Here is a 12,598-nt window from a genome sequence, read left to right on the forward strand (position 1 = left end):
GGATCACAGATGCTGTGTCACAATTGCATAGGTGTGTAAACTGCAGTGGGATGGAATAAATAATGAGCTGATTTGAGAAAGAACATTGATTATGGCTAGCCCAGCCTTGTGGCATTACTTGTAAATCATGGAGTCCATGCTCTCCTGGCTTCCACTTCCCACCTTTTCTCGGATTACAGTGCTAATTTTCTATGGACTGTTTATTTCCAAATACTAACATGACTACTGGGTTAAAATGAAATTCCTTCAAGCCTACAACTACTATCCTGGAAGCTGGTGATACATCTGAGCATGTTATACATATATCTCTGTGTGTGTGTGTGTATATATATATAAGCAAAGTGATTTTCCAAACCATGCCTGTGTGGAATTCTGCCCTTTTGTCAGCTGAGAAGCATTGTTTGGGGGTGTCAGTACGGTGCTACCCACCAATTCTACAAGACCTCGAGCACCCACATTGTGCTAAAATGGGTCATCCCCTCCATCCTTTTCCTTCCAGGGAGAAGTATGTTGCTTCCTGTTCCCTTGCTCAGAGGTCACAGGGAAAATGGAAATATTTTTTTTCAGCCCCAGCCCCAGGAGGGGGTATGCGTGTTTTCAGTCACTTGATCCTGCTGCTACATAAGGGAGAAGTATTTTATATCTTTTCCTTTCTGTGAGAGAGGAAGGTCTCAGCTTCTCCTTGAGGCTTAAGGAAGAGGTGGGGGGAGGGGGGGGGGGCTATCGGAGCAGATCTCTGTGGACAGTTATAGGCTCTTGCCCCACTCTGTCCACCCCACACTTTGGCCAGCTGAGACACAGAAACCTTAAAGCCACATCAATGTGGTGCTACACACAAATTCCGAAGTCAGGGCTTAGACAGCAGCAGAGAGCACGAGCAGCACAAGCAAGCAGACAATAGACAGGTGCCTGTGGGGATGTGCTTTACATCTACAACATCATAAAGCTGTGTGTTGTCATTAAGGAAAAGATTTCCCATGCCTGCAGTGTAACTTTGGGAGTAAGTCAGAAGCATGCAGATACTGCGGTTATTAGAGGGTTTTCGCCTTATTTTTCATGACGAGCATTCAAACCTGCTTAAATGTCTTGTGATGCTGATGGCGATTTCGTTCACTGCAAGTGCAATGTTTAAATGATGTGTGAGCTGCTGCCGGCCTATGCAGTAAGCTCCATCTAGCTGTTCGCTCTCACCAGTGTCTGTCCCCTTGGGTGTAGGGGTAAAGAGATGCGCAGTGTTTACCAAAATTGCCACTGGAGTCCTTTCTTAGATATCACCAATGAGTGAACCTGTCTGGGAAGAGAAAGGGAGCATTTAGCACTAAGAGCATCCCAGTACTGCTTGGCAGTTACTGCATCCCAGTATTGCCCATCATCTGCCACACTTGAAATTGGGCAGGACACCCTGCCGTTGCACTCGGAGTGAAATTGCAGAGAGCAGTTAGCAGGACAGAAAATATTTGGCTGTCCTTTAGAGAACTGGAGCGGACCTGTTAGACCTGCTGGAGTGTGCTGCATTGTCCAAGAGCTTCTCCCAGCCTGCTTTTGCTCTCAAAGCCTGCGCAAGCTGGAAACTTGACAGCATTTTTCAGAACTTGGGGTTGACATACCAAGTGAATACCAGATGGGTAGGCAATGCCTGAAACGCTGTGCACAGTCATTGAATGGCATAAATCCGCTGTGGCACACAGCAGGCCTCTCGCACGGGTCTGGGAAGTTGCCGGCATGCGTAACAAAAAGAGGAGAGGATAACATGAGGGAAGGAACAGGGAACTGGGGAGCTAGCAAGTGTTAGCATCCTTCTTCTCCCTTGAAAGAGTTTCAGATAAAGTGGCAAAGGGGGGAGAATAGCTGCCCCCAAACAAACGAAAAGGGCCAGGGGGAGGTTTAAAAGCTCCCAAGAGAAGGAGCAAGACTGGCAGAAGGTGTTTGACAGCCGTTTCTGAGTGAGTCATGCTTAACTGTCTGTCTGGAGCCACAAGGAATTTGCAAAACTGGATAATTGTTCCTATTTAGTTCTTAAAATATACAGAATATAACACTGCTCTAGCTCGTGCATTTCAGCGTAAAATGTCTTGCTGTGGGCTGGTATTTCCCCCTGGTTTTATCCCTTTTTCTTTTAAATTACAGTCTTGCTTGTCTTCTCTCCCTCCATGTAAGAGCCAGATCCGTTCCTGCTGTGTCTTGCTGTGCCAACAGGCTGGTGGGAACACGGCTCCCCCTTGCCCTGGGTCGATGGCTGACGTCTCCGTGCATGGCTGCAGCAGGGAGGTTGGCTTCTGTAGTGCTGCAGACAAAGGCAAACACACAGCCCTGTGTAGCCCCCAGGAAGGGCAGTCAGCGCTGGGGAGGGGTGTGGGACCCCTGTTGTGCTCTGGGGTTACTAGCACCCTTTAATGGGGCAGCTGGTGCATTAAAATTTACTTGCAGTTTAGCTTAGCTCTGCTGCAGTAAGGCTTACTCAAGTGCGATTTCTTTTTTGTTCAGGAGACCAGAATTGAAAACCTCTTATTTTTTGCTCCTAACTGTTGAATTTCCCCCCTTCCACTAAAGATGGAACCAGGAGTAATGTGTGTCTACCTGCCTTTGGTTTTCAAAATGAGGCTAATTGTATGCCATGTAGAACAAGGTCAGTTATGGTTTTGTTTTTTTCTCTTGATAGCAAGAAGATCAAAGAAAGAACTTGAGCTCAAGTGCTTGCAGTTGGGTAAATCTTTGTAATCAGTAATATTCAACTTTAGGACAAGGTTTATTAAGGGTCAGTTCTACAAGGGCTCTCCCAAATTTCTGTAAATATGCACGTACCCACAAACCCCATCTTTATCTATGAGAAGTGATGCAAGCTTGCAAATTATTAAGTAATCTAAATTTAATATGCAATTAAGGTTTTGTAATTATAGGTTTAGGACAAATTAACTTTACATGTTGTTTATACTGTAGCAAAAGTGCCAGACTGCAGACTGACTGATGACAAACGGCGTGCGTGTATACAGGGGAGAAACAGCACGCGAACACCTACAAGCAGTTGTAAATGACATACTGTAATAGAAGCTGTCCTAAGTTTACTAAACCATAAGGCAATGTTTGTCTTCCTGAAATAAAAACAAGTTACATGCATGCACAAACAGGTTTTGAAGTAGTGGAACTCCTTCACTGGAAAGCTCACCGGAGAATCCTGCGGCGTTTTGCAAGTACGGTGAGAGTGCTCTACAGAAAAAATTATGTCAGCCTAGTTCAGTGATATTCAGCCGTGACAGCGAAGTTGTCTGGGCTGGTTTTACCCAGTGAACTTGCACCAGAATCTCTCTAGTTTCCCTGTTGTGAACGGAAAGTCCTTATGAAAACACCATTGTTTTTTTCATCGATAAGAGTTGCGGTGAGGAAGGTTTCTCAAGCAGTTCTACTTCCTTGTGCTGGTTGCCTTGCAGCCAGCAGATTTCTAAGCAAGTCAGGATTCATTTTGGTTATCTGATCCATTTGTTTAAATAGAGGCTGAGTTAACTGAATGTGTATGCTGAGGAGAAATCGAATTTGTGCACACTTGCTCTTTTTGTATGTGCCGAGTACGATAAAAGGAAATGGTTGAAATTAAATTTGGAAACTAGCCATTTTAATATTGCTTGTGTTTTCAGCTGTAATATTGTAGCAACAAGTTAGAAAAAATGTAATTTCATCTCTAGCAGAGGCATGAGCACCGTGCTTTCCACAGCTGGCGAGGAGGCTTAACCATGTCAGTAACACTTCATTTAGGGCAAGGAAGAGGGAAAATTGCCCCTGAAGTGCAGTGATACATCGTATCAAGAGCTGTTTTATCCCTTTGTGTTTCCATGGAGTGGTCTGAATGTTTTTCTTTGCTTTGTGTACATACTCTGTGATACTCTATCTACAAAATACCAGTTAAACAACTGGTTATCTTGATTTAATTTTTTTAGACCAACCCATATCTTGATAGGAAGCTTCCCCGCATTTTCAAATGGAAGGAGCACTGGGGCTGAAGTCCTGCTAGGGTGTGGACCTGTTATGGATGCTCTCTGTAGTGCAGGCTGTGTTGGCTGTGGCTCGGGTGCCCTGAGCACATAAAGGGCTTCCCACAGCCTTTCTCGTGGAAGTTTCTATGACTTGGTGGGCATTAGATCAAGACCAAAATAATGAATATATTTCAGACAGATAGTGGTGATAATCTTTTACTCTTGACCTGTTCTAGAAACTGGCTGTGGTGCTGTTTCAAAGCCAAGATTGACAAAGTTTTGAGGAAGAAGTTCTTATCTAATTCCATGATGGTAACTCAGGAACGCTTTTTTCTTTTTGAGATCATATTCCTAGTTCTCGCAACTCAGAAACAAATTTGCATCTTTGTGACCTACGTTGGCTTGAGATCCTCTTCCATACACTTCGATTTTAGAAAGTCATGACAAGCAGGATTTTTAATGAACTCTGAATCAGCCTTGAATTTCACTGAGGGATGTGCAGGGAAATTAGGCCTATATTGTGTGAGAAACTAAGATAATCTTCCTGTCATGCTTAGGTTTAAAACGCTAGGTCTGTAGTAGACAGTTTGTAATGCTGTGTGGGATGTGATTGAATAGTTGTCTATTTTTACAGCATATCTGGAGTACAGACTGTTCAAATGGATACCAAAACTGTTGTTATACCTTATTTCCTTTCTTTTGGTTATTACCTATACTGACTCACTGCTGTTGATCTAAGCTGTTTTCTAGCCTACTTAGACAGCTGTGGTTGCCAGTGGTTCTTCTAAAACTATACTTCCTGAGTGGAGATTACTTTTAGTGGTGCCATGGCAGAGGGGGCAGGAGCCTTGGGTTGCTTTTTTGAAGTCTGGGGCAAAGCCTTGGGTAAATACTCTGTCTATTGGTTTTATATGGCTTTTGCATCACATGGGTCAGGCTCCCAAATGCCTCATCCCAGGAAGAGATGCAGTACAGTGCGAGAAGTGGAAGACCATCAGTTACCTACTTTCTTCCTGAATATTTTCCTGTATCACAGGTATTTGCTATGAATATATCAGTACACTTTTAAAAGCTGGATGGCCACAGTACTTTCGTCTTTTAGCTAGAAAAGTATTACATATTCTGTAAGGAAAAATTGTTTCTTAGAGGTAACTGAGGTAATTACTTCTAAGCACTGAATGCGATTCATAAGATGATCAAAGTAATTTTGTGTGGTATGTCCCAGAAATGTCCAGGAAAATAACCTGCTGCACCCGTGGCAATGTAGTACTTCTGAGGGGTGCAAGAATGACCAGACTGGGACCTGCACTTTTATTTATCCACTGAGCAGGTATGGTCAATGGTATTGAAAGCTTTCCCTCACATCTCTGCCTCAACTGTTGGGTAGCTGGTTTAGCATCTTGGGTTTTCTGATCTTGTAAGATCAGAGAAATCTGGCGGGTAGAAAGTATACTGACGGGAGAGGTGTTTTCTTCATCCCCTGGCTGCTGCTCTTTGTACCTGTCCACCTTGTACACATGAAGCAGATAGTTCTCACTTTGGATAAAAAATAGTTTTTAATTTTCCTTGTGTGTTTTCAATGAGCAGAGTTTGTAGAATTCTGAAAAATGGTGGGGAAACTCTTGATGAGGTTGGCCAACAAAATGCCTTAGTACTGTTTTGAATTTGCAACATTATTAGCCTTTCTTCATAGACAGGGTTTGTCAAGTTTATATAGATCAAGGAAGCTTACCAAGCTCAATCTGAAAAATACAGCATTTTGAAATGTGAGAGTAAACGGTAGAATTAAGTATCGTAAGGGTCTCGCCCAATTCCCCAACTAGCAAAAATGTTTTGAGGTAGGTAAAATACCAGAATTCAGGGTGGGGGCAACACATTCAGATCAAGAGATGCTGGTAATTAGTTTTCTAAGTGGAGATAAATATGGTACAGTAGAGCAGATGCAGCTGGAAAATGGGAACAGAGCATGCTCAGAAAAACTGAAGGCAAAAGGCTGAAGATGTAAGTACTGGCAGCCACAGTTTTTGTTGCTGTCGAGAACATTAATTCTCACTGGGTTGGAATATTAGAATCAGTGGACCAATTTCTAATTTCATGCTCATATTCATGCTAACCTCATGACCTTCAGAGGAATAGTACACACATGACAGCAATAAACTAATTAAAACCTGGAGTTCGAACTGAAAATACTATATTATAGAATGATTAATGGCTTAATTTTTAATTTTGAGTTCATAAATAACTACATGTTTCATGAACTGGCTGTAAGACGCTTAGTGCACTTTTGTGTATCTGTGTTTTTTCACCTGATTTCTTAATGAAATGAGGCTGATGCAACCACGCTGTCTTTGTCATTCTCTCTTCTAATGGCTTTTAAACTTGGTGGCACATTTCAGCAGCATTTAGCAGAGAGGTAGAAGTCTCAAAGCAGTTTAATCTTTAGGACTTTCATGAATATAGAAAGCTGGGTAAAGGAAAAAGATGGTGTTACTCCTTCTATTGAGAGGCGCATAGTGTCTTTTAGGTACCAGAGATTCCATGTGAACGTGGAGCCTCATGATGCAACTCTGTACCCAAGAAATCTGTAGGACATCTGCCTCCTTGTCCTTTACTTGAGAGGTATATAAATAAGGGAGGGAGCCCAGAAGGATGCAAAGTATTTAAGAACTTTCTCATCAGAGAAGATAAAGATCAATCCTATGGGGAGCAGTCTCTGACTTCGTGGAAGTCAAACGACCCTGCAAGATAAAGCACTAAAAGGCAATGGAAGGGTGCCCTTTGGTTTGAGCTGGGCTTTACGCTAGTGCTGTCCTGCAGCGTGGCTGTGGAGAGCAGGCACTTGGCGAGGATGTGAAAGCAGGGAGGGTAGTAAAGCTGCCCACAGTTCCCAGTGTGGCTGCACAGGAGGAAGTGGAAGTTTTGTGGTGAAAGGTCAAAGTTGTGAAGTTACAAGGTGTGACAGGAAAAGAAGGGAGAAAAAAGGATTTTAACCAGCAGGTCTTTGAATATGCACATGATACGGGTATACTTTAAAAAAGAAAAAAACGAATAGTACTGAGACTTGCTGTCTTAGGCTAGGGCAGATGTTTACGTTCCAGACACTTCACTTAGGTGATCTTAATATATGAGTCAGATGAAGAAGTGTTGCTTCTCATTCCAGCAAATACTGATTTCCCCATCCTCTCCCCAGCCTGACCGTGGTATCCAACAAAACAGCTGCTGACCACCAGCTGTTGGCCTGTCCCTGAATCGCCTGGCTGTCCTACATGGGCAGGAATGCAGAAAAGTGAAAAATTCCTGTGTTAAGATTAACTTCTAATTATCTTAAAAGTCAAATACTATCAAGTGAGGGATTGGCAAAAGGGACACACTCAGGTTCTGTATCCAGCAATGAAACTGGAAGGATTGGACAACCAGATGAAGCCATTTTTTAGTTGATCCCTGTCCATTTTAAGAGAAAGTACAAGTAAACCAGCTGTGCTTTTTGGAGCAATTGGGCAATTGCTGCCCTCAAAAAGTGCCAGAGGGGAGCCAGCTATGCTTTGGCTGCTGTTCTCTTTACCCTATAGGAATACTGGTAAGACTTGCGGTCCCCAGATGCCCAGGGGTGCAGTGAGCCCAGGTGCAGGCACACGAGGCAGCTGTGCCGTGTCGCCAGCCAGAGCTGTGCAGCTCTGGAGTCCTGCCAGAGTGAGACGGTGCCCAGCGTCCGGGGCACAGCATCGGCGCACGAGTGATAAATCCTGTTTTTCACACGTAACGAAGCGGGAGAAGCCACATGCTGCAGTGTCTCCAGCTTCCTGCCTGGTAAAAAGGGATGTGGCCGCCTGGGTCCATAATACAGCGATGTCCTTAATGTAAGGGAGAAATACCAGAGTGCTGGATGCTCAAAGCCAAGCAGCTATGGAAGTGGAACCAAACCATTTTATCTGAGGGTAATACTTGACATTTCCGTTCTTCCTCCTGCCGTTTATGTGCTTTGGGCCCTTGTCCAGAAGGGGCCAAGCTATGCACTGAAAGGCATTAAGTACTAGGCTAATGAGTCCGATAGAGACGGTCCTCAGCTAAGCTGATGGCTGTATGGAAGGCAAGTAGGGATTCAAGAAATAGTTATGTGGGGAGAGGGTGAAAAGGAATTGTTCTTTTTGGTTTTGTTTGAACTGTTTTTTGGGAGAGACCAGATGAAGAGAATGACTGATCTTAAAAGTGAAGAACTCGTGTTTCGTGTTTGGCAGTACTTAATACAAGGACTTAAAGAACATGCCAGTGGAAAAGATAAATGATCCCATTGCTATGTTAGAGCGTCAAGCACCGAGTACCATGGCTATGTCCTGTACCTGTGAACGCTGGTGCAGTGTTTTGACTGTATGAGACCACTATACCCTGCAACCCTTTGGGAAGGGGAGAGGAAGAAGGGTTCCAATTGTTTCTTTTTAAACACAAGTCTCTGCTTTCCAACAGCTGTTTAAAGTAATTTGCTAGTGGAAGAAATGTTTCTTCCATTCTTACAGGAAAACAATGGGTGAATTTAGATTATTCATCATATGCTTCAATATCGGCCTATTCAGCTTGCTTTGCTTTGTTTTCAGTGGTAGACACAATAGTGGCTGTATTGCAACAGCCGTTTTTTTTTTCCTCTGTAATGTGCTTCTGAAGTAGGTAAATTACTAATGATGCAAATAGATTTTAATTGTGCAGAAGCTAGACACACTGTGCCTTGAAAGGCAGTACCTGATTTGTAGAAGAGACGGTAGAAAACAAGCTTTCACTAGTAAAATTGCTGTTGAGTTTTATAAATAGCACCATACTGTAAGCAGGTGGGAAATGAAAATGGTTCTGTTCCTCACAGCTGACAGGTACTTTATTTTCGGGCATCGGGAGCTTCTGCATCACTTTCAGATTCTTGGCTTGTCAGGAGTATTTGTTACCATCTACTGGTGGGTCTGGTCATTTGCAACACTTGTAAAAGCTGAACATAAATATTGGCAGCAAGCTTTGGCTGTGGCAGAAAATCAGGGTCATGCTTTTATTTTTTTGGGTGAGACATTGAGGCTGTGGTTTGACAGCCTGGTTGGCCTAGTTGTAGGGCTTCTAGTACCCAACGGGTCAAAAAGGCCAGTGCCAGATAATGCAGAGTTTGCAATAAACTCAGTCGTCTGGTGGCTTGGTAAGTACATTTTACTGGGTTAGCTTTGTACTGGCAGGATTTGTATTGGATCAGACTTGTCTGTCCAAGCTACTGTGACTTTCTGCTGGTTCAGACATCGCTCATCTTTCTGCACCTGGTATAAATATGACGTGCTCAGAATTAAGTGCTCTGGCTAATTCAGTGGAATCAAGATTCTGCGCCAAAGCCCTTTTCCAGATCAAGTTTATACTGCTACATAGCCTAAGGTTTTTCTATTATTTTACTTTTTTTCCCTACGCTAACTGGTATATTTGATCATGGAACTGTGCCTTGACAAAGTGAGAAGTTACTAAACTTGCCCCAGCAGGGGCTTTGGTTGTGGGAACACCTAATTTCCATTTCCATCCCTTAGTGTTTGCCAGACTGACGCTCTGTGTGACCAGCCCTGCTCTTTTCATCCTGAAATCCACTGCGGGATGAACAGCCCGCTCCCCGGATGGACTGCTGTACTATTCTAGTCAAAGCAAATGTGTAACAAAGTCTCTGTAGCCCCCCGGCAGCCCTCACTCGGTGCTTGATCAGGAGTGTGTACAGAGCGCTGGCTTTGAAGGCAGGCCAGGAAGGCATCGGTTCGTTTACACGGCTCCAGAGGCTGGGCATGCCAGTTGTTGGGTGCGGGGGGCTGAGGCTCCTGTTGCAGTTCAGGGACAGCAGCCCCTGAAGGTACAGCAGCTTGTTTACCGATCGGGTCTCGACTGCTTCGCTTTGAGTACGAGGCTCTGTGTTCCTCCCAGCATTAAGTCCAATTATACGGTCCTCGTTTGAAAAGAGGTGTGAGATTCATCTTCAGCAAGCAATAATCTTCCTAGTGGGCTGTAAATTGTAAATAATGATTCCTTACTATTTTTGGAAGTGATTTGCACCATCAACAGTTTATTGTGTGAAGACCTGAATGAAGCAGGCTTGGATAGCAGAGTGTTTATTGGATTGGGTTTCTGTTGCTGAAGTTGCATGGACTGTTTCAGGGCTCTCGCTTTGCCCTTCCTCAGGGCTTGTAAATCCAGTCTCCTTTTGACCCTTTTCTTTCTCTTTCAGGACAATTATTCTGAGTGACGGCCCTTGCACGCGCTTCTGAGTGGTTATCATGGGCTTCATTGCCTTTCTGAAGACCCAGTTCATAGTTCACCTCCTCATTGGGTTCGTCTTTGTTGTGAGCGGACTGATCATTAACTTCATTCAACTATGCACGCTAGTCCTCTGGCCCATAAACAAGCAGTTTTATCGCCGAGTAAACTGTCGCCTTGCCTATTCGCTATGGAGCCGTGAGTATGCTTGAAGGGGATGTGAAGGCTGGGGGTGGGGAAGGGAAAGTTTTTTGTTTCTTTTTTTGTTAATTTAAGAAAAAATATATATACACAGATATGTATGCACACACAGACATGAGAGAGAGAGAAGTGGTATGTTAGATGTAGACTCTTTCAGAGCAGTTCAAAGCAGCTATCTTTTCTGAAATACTGGGAAAACGTACAAAAGTCAAGGGACTGATACATACTGTCACTCTGTTATTCAAAAAAGTGAGTACAGCTCCCCCCCTGCTGCCCCAGCCCTATCTTGACTGGTAGGAATTGCCAATTCTGTCTCGATACCATCTTAATCCAGCATCAGAGCCTGTGCTAAGTGACAGGGAAGGGGGAATTCACAGAGGCCGCTTCAGGTATTGAGCTTATGTACAATATTGACCACTTACTTAGGAGCCCAAGTTGACTGTGCGATCTGCAGAGAAAGATATCTGTCTTAAAGTATCTAGGGTAGATGACTATAGCTGAAGCGTGTGACAACTTCAGAGTCTTCTTACACCCTACAGTGTCCATCTACGTTGCCAGCGTCTCCTCTTGTGAGCAGTTTGTCACTCTTTTCTTCTTCTGCCCGCAGGACAGCTTTACAGTGAGTGCAGCTGCTTTGCTCTGCTCTTTCAGACCTTTGCAAAACTTCCTCCCTGTGGATGGCTTTCTTTTTCTCCTCATACAGCTTAACAGGGGATTAGATTTCTGAAATGAATGTTTAGAAGGCTCCTTAGTCCAAATGTCACCTCCTGTTTCAGCAGTGAATCATCTAATTTGTTTCCGTTCTCCATCCCCTCCCAGTACGCGTGGCCACTTACCTTAGTGCTCAGCTCAGCATCCACCTCCCACTTCGGGTAAATGAGTCACCTAAATGAATACTTACAGTTGAGCGGTCCACTGACAGGCACCCACATTTCTTAAATCTTCGATGTGAAGTACAACCAACAAAAACTCTCCAAAGTATCTACTTCAGTTTCTGTTTAAGCTTGTTGTCTTTGTCCTTCCTGTGCTTCTTGTCCTACATATTGAGAATGTTCTCTGAGAAGCACAGGAGAAAGGAAATTAAATAGAGTGGCAGGCAAACTGTCAGGAGAAAAGGTATTGTAATAGAAGAACTTACAGATAGAAATTTCAAAATTAGCTTGGTTGGAGGGGAGTGAGGGTGTATGGAATTTTTTTTTTATTTGCTTGTAAGAATTTCTTAATATGTTTTTAATAATCTAGAATCTGATCTCATCTTGAAAACTATTGTTGCACTGATCGTCTGGCTTTTCTGAGGGTATGAGCTGCTTGTGCCTGTAAGACTTGTAGGTTCAGACCCTTGCTTTCTACAAGTTAGCATTGTGCATGGAAAAATCATGTTTTAAATGCTGTTATCTTATATCTTGCATACACTGGAATTAACCTACACTATTGTTCAAAAAGGTTTGGAGAAGCTGAGTAGATAATTGGGTCGTACCTAGGATAACCCCTCCTGTGTAGCCTATTATAAATTAAATGATTGAGAAATTAAACTATGAAAATTAACGTAAATGTTATATGGGATTGCAGAGTGCTGATGGCCTGTAATGGAAGAGCTGACAGAATATGCACGTCAATTGTGATTTATAATGAATTAAGCAAGCCGTGTAAGTGCAGCAGTTCAAATGTTGCCATTCATAATGAAATATATTTCATTATGTGGAAACCGTTTGGCAATGAACCTGTAGGTTGCTGGTCTGTTCCGAATGACGCATTTTGCTTGCTCACTCCAAGCTGTGTAGTTTTGGGCAGAGGGTGTTCATGTCAGAGCTGTCTGTAACAAAAGCTGCTTTGCCTGTCTGGCAGAGGATCGGCGTGCAGGGGTACATACACAGGTGATTGCGTGTCTGGCTATGTACTGTAGCCCACTGAAAACCAGGCTTTATTCATACTCTATCTCTTCTCAAATGCATAAAGCACAGCTTCAGAAGGGGAAGGAGACAGACTCTATCCAGTGTTCGTGGCAGACGTTTGGGGAAAAAAGGTCTGTTGGGCTTTGGCCTCCACGTAAGCCCTTTGCAGTGCATGTAATTCATGATGGGTAGTCTGTACTTCAAGCTCTCCTACATCAGCTCCGTTCAGATGACTCATGAGTTTGGAGAGCGCGGCACATTTGGTTTAGTCTGGTTGCAAAAATAATC

At 43.6% G+C, this 12,598-nt stretch overlaps 1 protein-coding gene across 1 annotated transcript in view; it reads left to right on the forward strand.

Moving 5' to 3' along the window:
• AGPAT3 (1-acylglycerol-3-phosphate O-acyltransferase 3) overlaps positions 1–12,598 on the forward strand; it is a 48,763-nt gene that overhangs the window by 22,481 nt on the left and 13,684 nt on the right. Inside the window, exon 2 of the mRNA XM_082490222.1 lies at positions 10,189–10,415. Coding sequence (XP_082346348.1) covers positions 10,238–10,415 — 178 coding nt within the window. The 5' untranslated portion in view covers positions 10,189–10,237. The remainder of the gene's footprint in view (positions 1–10,188; positions 10,416–12,598) is intronic.

Source organism: Vanellus vanellus (genome assembly GCF_965231255.1).
Source record: "Vanellus vanellus genome assembly, chromosome: 1".
Taxonomy (NCBI): domain Eukaryota; kingdom Metazoa; phylum Chordata; class Aves; order Charadriiformes; family Charadriidae; genus Vanellus; species Vanellus vanellus.